Below are 12,900 nucleotides of genomic sequence, written 5' to 3' on the forward strand. Positions count from 1 at the left end.
TCTGTCTCTGGGATTTTTGCTGCCACCTTAATACAATGGTGGTGAACGTAATTCGGTGCTTTTACCTATTAACCCTTGTGTGGTGTTCATATTTTTGTTACACAGCCAATGTTCCCGGGTCTGGTGGACAAACCACAATATTAGGCTTTTAAATCAATACAGCCATAACAATTTATGTAAAAATACTTAACAGATGTTTACTTTAGCCCAATTACCAATGATATCATTTGTTCATATTTGCCATTTACCCCTGTGAGATCACTTTTATGATCATATGATCATTTCCTTTTTTTATTGACAAAACAAGGAAATTCAATTATAAAAAAGGTTTAAAAAAATATAAGATTTTTGATCATTATTGGTGCTTATTTCTTAGAACTTAATCAAAACAGGTGAAAGTGCTTGAAATGTAACAATTGCGTAACTTTTTGTGGGAATAGCAGGTTTGCACCAACAATAGTTGTTTCATAGCACCTACAATTAAATACACTCGGGTCCCCTAAACACCTCATATGTAATAGTTAATAATCTGTGTGTGTGTGTGTGTGTGTGTGTGTGTGTGTGTGTGTGTGTGTGGGGGGGGTGTACCACGTGCAGTCATTGAAAATAAGTTATTTTTTATGTTCTTCACAGAAAATGAGCCAAGGCCAATGAATTTGAGTTAGAAGAAATAATAATTTTTCTTTTAGCAAACATTGAAAAAGGGTCCCACAGGACCAGAACAACACACAAGGGTTAAACAAGCTGGTATCTCAGCCTGGGCAAATAAAACCAAAATAGGTAAGTGAGAAAAGCCTAACCTTTAGTGGTGGCCCTTTACACTGAAATCTGTGAATACAAATAGGCTCCAACTTTGAAGCGACACCCATTGTTGTGGTTTTATGGGCTCTGGATCTGGTCTTTGTCTACATGAGAAGCTGGTGTGAAGTGAACTTGCTGGTTTTTGACACTGCATGAGAAAAGGTGAGATAGCGAACATGGATACAGCATTGTTTCCCATGAACAGTAGCAGGCTGGGGAGTGGGCTCTATTTAAGTGTTGTGTCTTCAGGCCAGACACAACCGCTTCCACAGATGAAATGCCAGTTGTTCCTCTCACATAAATCACATAGAGACATTAGAAATGTGCAATGACTAATGAAATGTGTGTGATTGGATCTGCCCCACTTCCCTTTAGTTTGCTGATCTGCTGCATACTGTGTATGACTCAAAGTCTATACTGTTCTACTGTTTTAAGGTGACATATTTCTCATAAATATGAGAAATTTCTGTTGAAATTCTGCTGTATAATCGATTCATGAGAGTAGCATTTACAGAATATACAATTTGCCATAACTTTAAGACTTCCTCCAGACATCCCGATATATAGGTCATTTCATATCTCGATAACAATCTATAACCCAATGTTTTCTAGCAATTCAATGTCGGTATGAAATAACCATATGGTAAAGCCTATTTTTGTATTCTCCTGTGTGAATTAAATACTTTACAAATAAAAAGTACTGAGTATTTTCAAATTTTATTAAGAACTGTAAAATGTGAATGTGAATGTAAAGAGTCGTCCAAATGACGTACATATTGCCGTAACGCAGTTCGTCACATAACTGAGCCCTAATAAAAAGTAAAATAATTTGTGTCTGATATGGTTTTTCCACAAAAAGTTCAATTACTTAGTTACAAATTCTTAATATTTCATCTAAAACTTAACCACAAGACCAAAGACGTTCAATACTTCACTGAAAAGTCAACTTTGAGTGTTTGCGCACCGGAGGCTCCAACTTTCCACATCACACTTGTCTAAATTGCATATTGGACAGTGATTGGTTGTGATATTACAAAAATACATGTACACGCACACTTTAAAAGATTTCAGGTGAGCACAGAGAAACTTTCGCACTTTAGCAGATAAAAGTTCAGCCTTTAGGTTCAAAACTCGGCACATACACTTCATTCCGCGCAGTGAAGCTCGAACATCCAAGTGACAAAAAGCTACTTTAAACAGGATTTATCAGGTTGATGTGGTTCACATTAAATGTCAAAAAAATGAGTGGCATTTCCCTTTAAACCTCCACATCAAAGCAGATCAAAGCAACTGACACAACAAAATCCTCACCTCGTGGTGCAGTTCTCATTTTTACTTGCAGATTTAAGCACATTTAGACCCACTGTCCTGCTAAATGACTCACAGCTTGTGTTGTTTTCCCTCTCTTGACATACAGTATAATTACTCTATTAAAGCTTACATCATCATTGCAATTATTAAGTCTACTAGCTGACAATTGCCTCTGGCTGGGCCTCAGTTCATTGCTATGTGCCTTTGAGTGACACAAGCCAAATAGCCTGTTTGTTTGCATTGGCTGCTGGGCTGGCACGCATGCTACATGCCAACATGGCCAAAATAGGACATGCTCAAAGCTAATAATGTCCCGTCTGTGTTCTCTCTGGCCTCGTTTTTTTGTGTGTGTGTCGTACAGTTTATGAGCATGTGTGTTGCATCAGACAGTTTGGGACGACAGCTAAGGAGGTGATCTTTTTCAACAACGCCAAAGTTTCATGAAAGCATTTAAATAAAAGTGCATGAATAAGACTTTGTTGTAACACTGTTGGACTGACAGAAAACCTAAAAGCAATGAGAGTCCATGTATAATCCCTTAAGACTTGAATAAATCAGAAATGAATGTATTTTTTGTTGTAATTTTAGCTCTCTGTGATCACCAATCTTTCCAGATAGACACGTCATCAAACTACACAAGTCATTAATGTGAAATCATCACAGAAAAGTAAATTAAGAGCCTGCAGGCAAATCTCACCTTCTGTGAGCCATGTCTCTTGGAGTTGGCTTAAATCCTGGAAGAGGTCTGAACAGAGAGATAAAAAAAAGAAAGAAAGAATAATCAGCACACTGCAGAATGACAAGCAACCACTATTTGTCTTCTTCTTGTGTGTTTGTGTTTATTTAAATGCAGTAACTAACCCTCAGACTGACATTGCCTGGGGTTAATAGACCATGATGTCAACATGTGTCATGTAAAGAGATCAGAGGCCAAAAATTGTGGACTTCCACTATACTTTACCTTCCGATTCCTGAGGGGGTAATTCTGTGTCCATGTATTTCCTTTTCACTGCCATCAACAGTCTATTTAGGGGCCCATTTCCATGCGTCTTCTGCAAAACCCATAGATGTTAACAGAGACGTGAGAACCAGACACAAACAGGGCGCATCATGTGTAAAGCCAAGCCATTTGGACACATTTGACAAAAAAATAAATAAAAAGAAGTCATTATTATTATAATCGATCATTTGTAGTGAGCTACAAATAACAGTCTGCTGCAGCTATAGGTGAACATGAAGCTCCTCTGAAAACAAGACATTTCTCAGTTGTGGAGCCAATCTGGGAAAAAAACAAACGCGCTGTTTGCGTCTGAAGAAAGTGACCATTTGGCACACACGTTCTAAAACCAAAGTATCCCACAGGAGAAACCCGCTGACAAACATCCCTAAATGCAGTACTTGCTATGCTTTTAGTTTGTGAAGATTTTGTTTAGTTTTCTATCGCGCGCACACACAGCTGCTTCAGCCAAAACTCGTGCAGACGCGAGAGGGAGAGAGGGAGAGAGAGAGAGAGAGAGAGACAGCGAGAAAGCCCGGTAGCCGACTCATTACAACAAAAACACGCAAAGTAAGCATTAAAGTAACAGAAAGAGTTCGTCCATACGTACATTTGCTAAAGTGTAAGGCACTTGCTGGTCCAAATATCCATCCATCTTATAATCCATCCGTTAACCGTTTGTGGTCATTTAGGCTGAGTTGAGTGAGATCCACGCAGCCAGTAGAGAGAGGAGGGAGCGCTGCTTGTGAATGGAGCTGCGTGGAGGCTGCATGCATAATGAGCTCCATTCACAAAAAAATGCCGAGGGGAAGTGATGGCGAGTGATTACCCAGCGGGCTGCTGCCCTCTTTACAAATGTCTTTTTTGTGTGTGTGACAGACAGCTCGTCACGTCACACATAAGTTTAAGGTAAAGGTAATTTTACACCTCAAGCAGCTCTTTCTCCACGTTTTTTTTGTGTTGTTGTTGTTGCAGAGTAGTTCAGTTTTATTTGGTTGTATTTGTGTTTTAATTGGCGCTTTCTGATTTAAAAACATGTCGGACGGGTCATAAAGCGTGTATGAATTATGAGAATTATTTAGAATTGTTTCTCGGGCTTTTCGCCACGTCTGCCCGGATAGCCAGGCTCCACTTTCTGTAGGAACCAGCCCAGAGCTGAAACTGTGACAGGAAACAGATGTAGCGCGTTTTAAGTGGAGGCACAGCAAACCAAACTAAACTCTAGTTCGACGGTAGATAACTGACACGAGCAGCTAGAGTGAGTTTGCACGTTTATATTGAAGTGAAGTGACTTTTGAGCGCCAGCTGTGCTGTCATTTCTGTACCAGACATGATTTGGGGGGACTTGCTTTTTCTTGCTCGGGCCAGATGAGGCTCGTGATTGGTGCATTTCCTCTTCCAAGGGCTCGAATTTCTTGCCTTTGTCCGGTTGAATGCTGACTTATGAATGAAGTGTCGGTTCCCCGTATGAACCAATCAGAAGCCGGGTAGTCGGGATCTTAGCAACAGTAGGCGGAGCTTGCGCCACAGCAGCCAATCACCTCCCGGCAGACTGCAGACTTTGTACAGGATTTTCCAGTTGTTTTTCATTCACAAAAGAGAGAGAGAGAGAGAGAGAGAGAGAGAGAGAGAGAGAGAGAGAGAGAGAGAGAGAGAGAGAAAAGAAAGTTAGAAAAAAATACTTCCATTCATAAAAACCTGCCCAGGCACGAATGTTGTTTTTTTTTTTCTGGCTGGACGAACTCAAAGAACCACCTCACTTTGTTTACTTCATGTCATGTCTCTCACCCTCTACTTATGACAAGCAGTGATCTCAGCCAGGCAGGAGGAACTGGCACTACCTCTGCAGGAGCCTTGTATGAGCATAAAACTGATGTAAATCAGTTCAGGAATATGCATTCTTGCATTCTTGTGGTTTTAAGTCCACACCACAAGAAAACCACAGGATTCAAAGTCCTCTTCAGGAAGCTTTGTACGCAGAATGGTGAAATGCTCGCTGCTTATTGAAACTTAACTGCCAAACTAAAGCCACACACACACACACACACAGTTTTTAAAGAGGAGCTGGCAGCCAGGAAGACAGGAAACAAAGTTCCGATGGGATTGGAGTTTTAGTTTCAGAATGAAATTGAGAGACGTAGGCCTACACAACAAGAGCATTCCTCTTCCTCCTCCTCTCTCCTTTGTTGATCTAATTCAATCTCCAAAACAGGTGATACTGCACATGTATTTCCTGCTTAATGATATTTAGATGCACATTTAGATTTACGCAACAGGCAGCACTGAGCAGTTTTGCAACAGAGAGCAGGACACTTTGCGTAATTTTTTCCTATGGTTAAATTCTGGTTAGTTTGACCTCTTTGACCAAAAAAAAAATCCTTCAAACGAAACAAGAGGGAAGAAAAAACAGTCTTTGGTTGAACTCCACACTAACCAGTGACATGTTACAACTGGACTAAAACTTCCATAGTATGAACTCAAAGATAAATGGAAATCGTTTTTTGCTACTGACTTTCCTTCTAGCGCCACCACAAGGTTGACGTTTGTCTTTCTGTCTGTATGTCTGTCCTTTCTCGACAACCGTTCATCCGATCAACTTCACATTTGACGGGTGCATTGCTGAGGACTGGCCTGGATGCCAGCCGAACTTAACACCGCCCACAACATTTGAGGTCGGGAAGTTCGGTCTGGACTTACTCCGTTGTGGAGCAACTTTGCTCGAACCAGAGCTGTTCGGACCAATCAAATTGTCAGGGTGGGCTTTATACAATGACGGACAGATGATCAACAGTTACGTAATCAACCACGTCACCAAAGCGCGCTTGGGTTGAATTAGTTTACAACCAAGATGGCTGCCATCGTGTCTGTTATAGAAGATATTGACAGCGCATTAGTGTTAAAAGAGGAACAGAGAACCGCGATCACGTATGTATACACATCGCCACAACCGTCCGCACGACACGGAAACTGCCGCCTCTGCCTTTGCTCTGTCGAAGCCTGCCTTTGACTTGCAGCTTCTGTGATTTCTGTCTCAGTTGCTCTGATTGGTTGTAGGTCTATCCAATTGAGCGCAGAGGCATTTTCTTCCCTGTTTCGGTTGAAACATGCCCCATAATCACAGCCCAATGGAGCAGTATCAGACTCATGTTCTGACTAGAATCTGAGTATGACAACGTCAGGCTAGCTGAGGACACTAGGAAGTGCAGTGTCGAGTGGGAGCTCTTGAGATTTACAGGACATACAGTATTTATTAGTAGTGCATTATGTACACACAGTGAAGTGTAATGAGAGGGGACCCTTATTAACTGTTACACCGCCAATGGTTGGGTACAGCTCGCTCTCTGTTGCTCGCTACAGCACATTCAAGAGCAAATGAAGAAAGATAGCCTGGGAAAACCATGACGAACTTCCGGCAAATTTGAGATTTGCTCTGCAAGTCAGTCTGGCCAAGAGCCCATTCAAGCCCATTTCCAATTTTTTGCTTTTTCAATGTTTTAACTTTTATTTGGCACTTTTGACTCTCACTTATCTGTTTTTTCTGGTATTTAAGATAATGGCGTTGTGAATAACTCACTATTTTAGTTGTCGGAGCACAGATAAAGGTCCCATGATTCAATTTGAAGCGTAAATAAACAGAAATACAACTGTGAATCACATTCTATGGACAATTTCTGTTAAAATATTCAAACTGTTAATACACAGATATTTCTTAGAGTGCAGGCATGTTTTTAACGGGCACAGCACTAATAAAAAGTGATGAAGGGGCACTTGCTGAAAAGGTTGCAGTTCGCTATGCTAAGACCTCCTTCTTGAATGAACTGGGAGAAAAATGGAAGTCTGGAGTCTGTGCTGATGGTTTGATTCCCCTATATTTCATTTCTACAACCTTATTTTGTCCCAGATATTAAAGCATGACTTAACATTATTGTGTTACAGAGTATTGGCAAATAAACTGCACATGAAAACCAACACAACATCAAAGCACGTGAGCTTTTTGGACACAAAATTCCCCCTTTTCCATGTTAAAAGGATTTTTTTTTTATGTGCTTGTCATCTCTTTTTCTCTCAATGTGGAATTAACTTCTTACTTGTGAAAAATATTTATATGGTTTAAGTGAATGAAATAAAAGCATCTTTTCACCTGATGTGAAAACTGTCGCATGTGATTTCAGACAGCATACAAATACGTTGACTACTGAAATGTGGCACGTGTTTGGAAAGCACATGTGTTTTTAATTCACATGGGTTGACATCTTTAAATTAAAAAAAGGGGTTTTAGAAACAGCTGCGGTAAATACCTACACAGTGATGCATTTACTCTTGTGCTGATACAGACACACGGTTGTTACACACACACGATTTACAACTTCTTTATATGCTTTAGGATGAATTGAAATTGTAAAGAACATAGGCAGTTGCTATAGAGCACTTATTTCATTTACAGTACACACACAGACACACACACACACACACACACACACACACACACACACACACACACACACACACACACACACACAGAAATACATTGTGAAATCTATTGTAATAGTCATCCACCCCTGAGTCTATATAGCTTTGTCAGCAGAGCGATAAGTACTGACAGAGACAGAGGGGAGACATTTTAAGTTCAGTGCGGTGCTGTAGAGTGGACTCAGAGTGCTTATTGATCAAAGCTGGCTGTGCTTGATGGATGGGTGAAATGTTATTATAGCTTCAGCTGTTCTAGTTATTGACAGACAGAGCGAGGTGTGTCGAAATGGAGGTAGACCGAGAGAAATATTCGGAGCGAGTAAGATACTTTCAAGAGGCATATTAAAAGAGTGAATGGAAAGAAAGAATGAGGAAGCAAGACATATTGAAAGAAAAAGAGGATGTGGAGAGAAGAAAGACATGAAGGAGTCAGAGGCCGAGGCGTCTGTGGGGGATGGGGGTTGGAAGGCCTGTCGACAACACCTCTCCGTCTGTCCTCTCTTTCTCTCGCTGGAGCTTGGTTTGCCTCTCTCGTCCCTCCTACTCCTCCCTTGCTCCTGATAAGGCTGATGGTGACTGATAGACACATAACGATCTTTGGTAAAACAAGGATACCACACATGGACTTACTGAAAGCATGCCGCGCCATCAAAATGTCCAATCACAATCACGTTTTTTTCTTCTTCAACTCTCAAAATGACCTGTATAAAAATACTAAGAACGTTTTAGGATTAATTCATTTTGATGTAACACTGTAAGCCAAAGTATTGTTGCATTTAGTGGTTGTTCTGGAGCTTTTCATCACATCACACTATGTTAAAGTGTGTCCGGTTGTCATGGAATTGTAAGTTCAAATTTCTATTTTGTTCCGGTGCATTTAAAACATCTCGTCCACGTTGACTTAAACCAATATGGACAAGAAGGTCAAGAATGACAGATTTTTCATTCCTAAATTTTGATTTTAAATATAAATTGATGGTTTCATTTGAGAATGGTTTGTCTTTACTCCTACATGATGAACAACCAAACAAGCACATGCAGTACATAACATAACTAGCTATCCCAATCCAAACCGGCTAAATATAATAATACAACTAAACTACATTCTCATTTATGTTTCGAAGGAAACACATTTTCGTTTCAACACGTCCACGTACAGTGGGGGAAATAAGTATTTGACCCCTTGCTGATTTTGCAGGTTTGCCCACTTACAAAGAATGCAAAAATCTACAATTTTAATCATATGTACATTCTAACAGTGAAAGACAGAATCCCAAAGAAAATTCCAGAAAATCACATCATATGAATTTATTAAAATTGATAACCATCTGATGAGGAAAAACAAGTATTTGACCCCCTGGACAAACAGCAAGTATTCTGGCTCCTACAAGCCAGTTAGTCTTTCTTTAAGACACAGCCCCAATCGAACCAATTATCTACATCAAATATACCTGCCTCACCTCGTTACCTGTATAAAAGACACCTGTGAACACCCAAACAACCAGCATCCAACATCACTACCATGGGCAAGACCAAAGAGCTTTCTACGGACATCAGGGACAAGATTGTTGATCTGCACAAGGCTGGGATGGGCTACAAGAGAATCGGAAAGCAACTTGAGAGAAAAGATCAACTGTCGGTGCAGTTATCAGGAAATCGAAGAAGCACCACACCACCGCCAACCTCCCTCGATCTAGGCCTCCACACAAGATCTTGCCTCGTAGGGTGTCACTGATCATGCGAACGGTGAGGAATCATCCCAAAACCACAAGGGGGGAACTGATGAATCAACTGAAGGCAGCTGGGACCACAGTTACAAAAGAAACGGTTGGTAACACACTACGCCGTCATGGATTGAAATCCTGCAGCGCACGCAAGGTCCCCCTGCTCAAGAAGAAACATGTACAGGCCCGCATGAAGTTCGCCATTCACCACCTGGACGACTCAGAAGAGGCCTGGAAGAAGGTGATGTGGTCAGATGAGACCAAAATAGAACTTTTGGCCTCAACTCAACTCGTCGTGTTTGGAGGGCAAAGAACACCGAGTACAACCCAAAGAACACCATCCCCACCGTCAAGCATGGTGGTGGCAACATCATGCTTTGGGGGTGCTTTTCAGCCAAGGGGACGGGACAACTCCATCGTATTGAGGGGAGGATGGACGGGGCCATGTATCGTGGAATTCTGGACCGATATCTCCTTCCCTCAGTGAGAGAGCTGAAGATGGGTCGAGGATGGGTGTTTCAGCACGACAACGACCCTAAGCACACCGCCAAAGCAACAAAAGAGTGGCTGAAGAAGAAGCACATCAAGGTTCTGGAGTGGCCTAGCCAGTCTCCAGACCTGAATCCGATTGAAAATCTTTGGAGGGAGCTTAAAATTTGAGTTGCCAGGCGACAACCTCGGAACCTGAATGATTTGGAGGCTGTCTGCAGGGAGGGTGGGCCAACATCCCTGCCGAAATGTGCACAAACCTTGTCACCAACTATAAAAACCGTTTGACATCTGTGCTGGCCAATAATGGCTTTTCTACAAAATATTAACATGGTGTTTGTCCAGGGGTCAAATACTTGTTTTTCCTCATCAGATGGTTATCAATTTTAATAAATGAATTTTCTTTGGTTATGTACAATTTTAATGCAAAATTCATATGATGTGAAACGGTCGCAGGTTTTTTCTTGGAATTTTCAGGGATGTTTGGGATAAATCTGTCTTTCACTGTTAGAATGTATCCACCTATGTTTATCCACCTCTAAATAGCGTTTATAAGCTTATGTCATTTTAGTTTCATATTGTTCATTATTAATAAACCTGACAAATTATCCAATTTGCATTATGGGATTGTAGACCAAAAAATGGATATCCGCGTCTCATCTAATGAATTTTAAAAATGGATATCCGCCAGTTTTTTAAGCGCCGTCAAGACAGCAGCCCTCCTCCTGATGCCAGCAAACGGCCTCGGCTACAAGTGAGTGAGCTCGGAAAACAGTGCTAAACTTCATGTTTTTGAAGTCAATTTGGTTCACGGTAGATTAATGCCTCTGACTCAACAAGCCACTGTGTTGATTAGGTTACCGCTTTCAGACACAAAGTTACAATTCACCTCTACCTTATCCCATTAGCCCATGTTACAAGTACAATTCAGGATATATTGTCAGATAAATAACTGGATGTAATTTCATGCATTCTCTGGCATTTAAGCCACTGAAAGTTAATGACAACAAGCTCCCTTTGCTAGTCAGCTAGTTAATGTTATAAAAATATTAACCAAACGCGTTTGCGGTGTAACCTGAAATAGAGTTTAATTTATCCTAATTAGCTCACCAATAAAACACAATCTAGAGCAGGGGTGTCAAACTCATTTTCACTAAGGGCCACACTGGAAAAAGAGAATCACACCAAGGGCCAGACATGTAGAGTTTATTGACGTGCTTTTGTTACTGCATGTCACTTCTTTTTTTTCCTTTCTTTTTTTACATTTTGGTAGCTTTTTTCCTAACTTTTCTTGTTTTTGTTCCGACTTTTTTGTGGCTTTCTCAGACATTTGTCACCTTTTTGTAAATTTGTTGCTTTTTCCAACATTTTTGTACGCTTTTTGTCGCATTTTTGTTGACATGAAGCCCTGCACAAGTCATCAAAAGAGTTCCTTAGCCATAGAATTTAGCAAATCAAGCAGAAAATGACACTTTATTTTTTTTTAAACAACAACAACAACCTGTTTCACAACCTGAATATGAAATATGAAATATGAATTTATGAGTCTCAGAGTCGACAAGTCTGCCATATGTCTGCTTTTGAATGTCAGGTAATTGCAGTTTAAAAAAACGCTTTCCTGTGTTTTTGGTTTGGCGCACAACTAGGAGGGCCAAAATTTATTGTGAACCCAAATTGATATACGGGCCGGTTCTAAATCTGCAACGGGCTAGATTTGGCCCGCGGGCCTTGAGTTTGACACATGTGATCTAGAGTACAATGTCTTCACAACTAATTGTGGATGATGCTACATGGCTTCAAATCCCAGACATAAAGTCCTTAGAGAAAGAACTGGGCCAGTTTACTCTGACTGGCTACCATTTGAAATGATTGACGGGGGAGTCCCCCCCCCCCTTGCCCTTCTCGAAATGGTGCTGGCACAGAGACAGTATTAAGTCAATTAACTTAAAGGTGTAGATAGGCTATAGCATTCAGACTGGATAGCTAAACATTGAATGCATGTTAAATAATTTATTTTAATGGTTTGTCTGAAAGGGTTAGCCTATAGGCCTTATAATGTGACCGGCTACATTAACAGGATGTGGTGTGCTTAGCTGTCTTTTCTCCATTTTAACTTCATTTTACAGACAGAGGTGAGACAGACAATGATGCAGAGAGCACAGCGAGAGGAGATATAGAGAGGAGGGAGATAGAGACAGGAGATGAGGAAAGAGGAGGAAAAGAGGTAACACAAACACAGAATGAAGAAACAGAGACAGGACAATTCAAGAGAGAATTAATGAATGAATTGAATAGTGATTGTGTGACCTATGAGGGAACAACCAGTGATACCCTTGGTACCATCAAATGATGGCCTATAGCGATGTCATCAGGATACACATACACCGGTAGGCCGTGGCCCACCTTAGCGGTGACCGCGTTGTGGTCCACCTGATCACAGAATTTATAGTTTACCCACCTCTTTTTTTACCACTACACCCCTGTACGTAACGTAGACTACATGGTCGTTAACACTTGTATATAGTGCTGTCTACTTGTGATACGATCGCCCAAGACACATTTTAAATGTTTCCTGTCACCAGATGAATGTCCAAAAAGAAAGTCCAATACTGTCTTTAGCTCTTGATGATGGTCTCCACCAACTCCTGAGAGAAATATCTGGCTCTGTAGCTGCTAAATGCTCCACTATGTTGCACCAGCTAGTTGCTATCTTTGTTTGTCTGGTTGATCATTATAATGATTATGTGTTGGTTCAACACTATGAGAGACCCCTTTCACTATTAATCATACAATCCAAATGATAAGTAGTCATATGATCCATTCTTCATATAGAAATATTCACTATTGCTGCTTTAAGTGTTATTCATATTTAAACTTTTGTCATGTCTCAAAAAAAGAAATAAAACTTAAATAAAACAGGACATTCACTGTACATGGGTGACATTAGCTCTCATTATGAACGCTGGGCATCACAGGAGCATTAAAACAAACAGGACTTATTCTCAGGCTGGAGGCCGTCAGGGCGCCCTGGTTTGTTTGGAGTGTGGATCGAGCTTCCGAGGAAGAGCAGCCTCTCTCACGTGCCATGCCAACTGAAAAATGATTCCT

The 12,900-nt window shown here is 40.8% G+C and overlaps 1 protein-coding gene across 1 annotated transcript in view; it reads right to left on the reverse strand.

Annotated features, from left to right (window-relative positions):
- Window positions 1–3,956, reverse strand: part of etv4 (ETS variant transcription factor 4) — a 34,894-nt gene extending 30,938 nt beyond the window's left edge. Inside the window, exons 1-3 of the mRNA XM_028566922.1 lie at window positions 3,720–3,956; window positions 3,074–3,164; window positions 2,810–2,857 (exon numbers count right to left, since the gene is read on the reverse strand). Of these exons, the coding sequence (XP_028422723.1) occupies window positions 2,810–2,857; window positions 3,074–3,164; window positions 3,720–3,776 (196 nt within the window). The 5' untranslated portion in view covers window positions 3,777–3,956. The remainder of the gene's footprint in view (window positions 1–2,809; window positions 2,858–3,073; window positions 3,165–3,719) is intronic.
- Window positions 3,957–12,900: the final 8,944 nt, after the last annotated feature.

This window comes from Perca flavescens, chromosome 21 (genome assembly GCF_004354835.1).
Source record: "Perca flavescens isolate YP-PL-M2 chromosome 21, PFLA_1.0, whole genome shotgun sequence".
NCBI classification, from domain to species: Eukaryota; Metazoa; Chordata; class Actinopteri; order Perciformes; family Percidae; genus Perca; species Perca flavescens.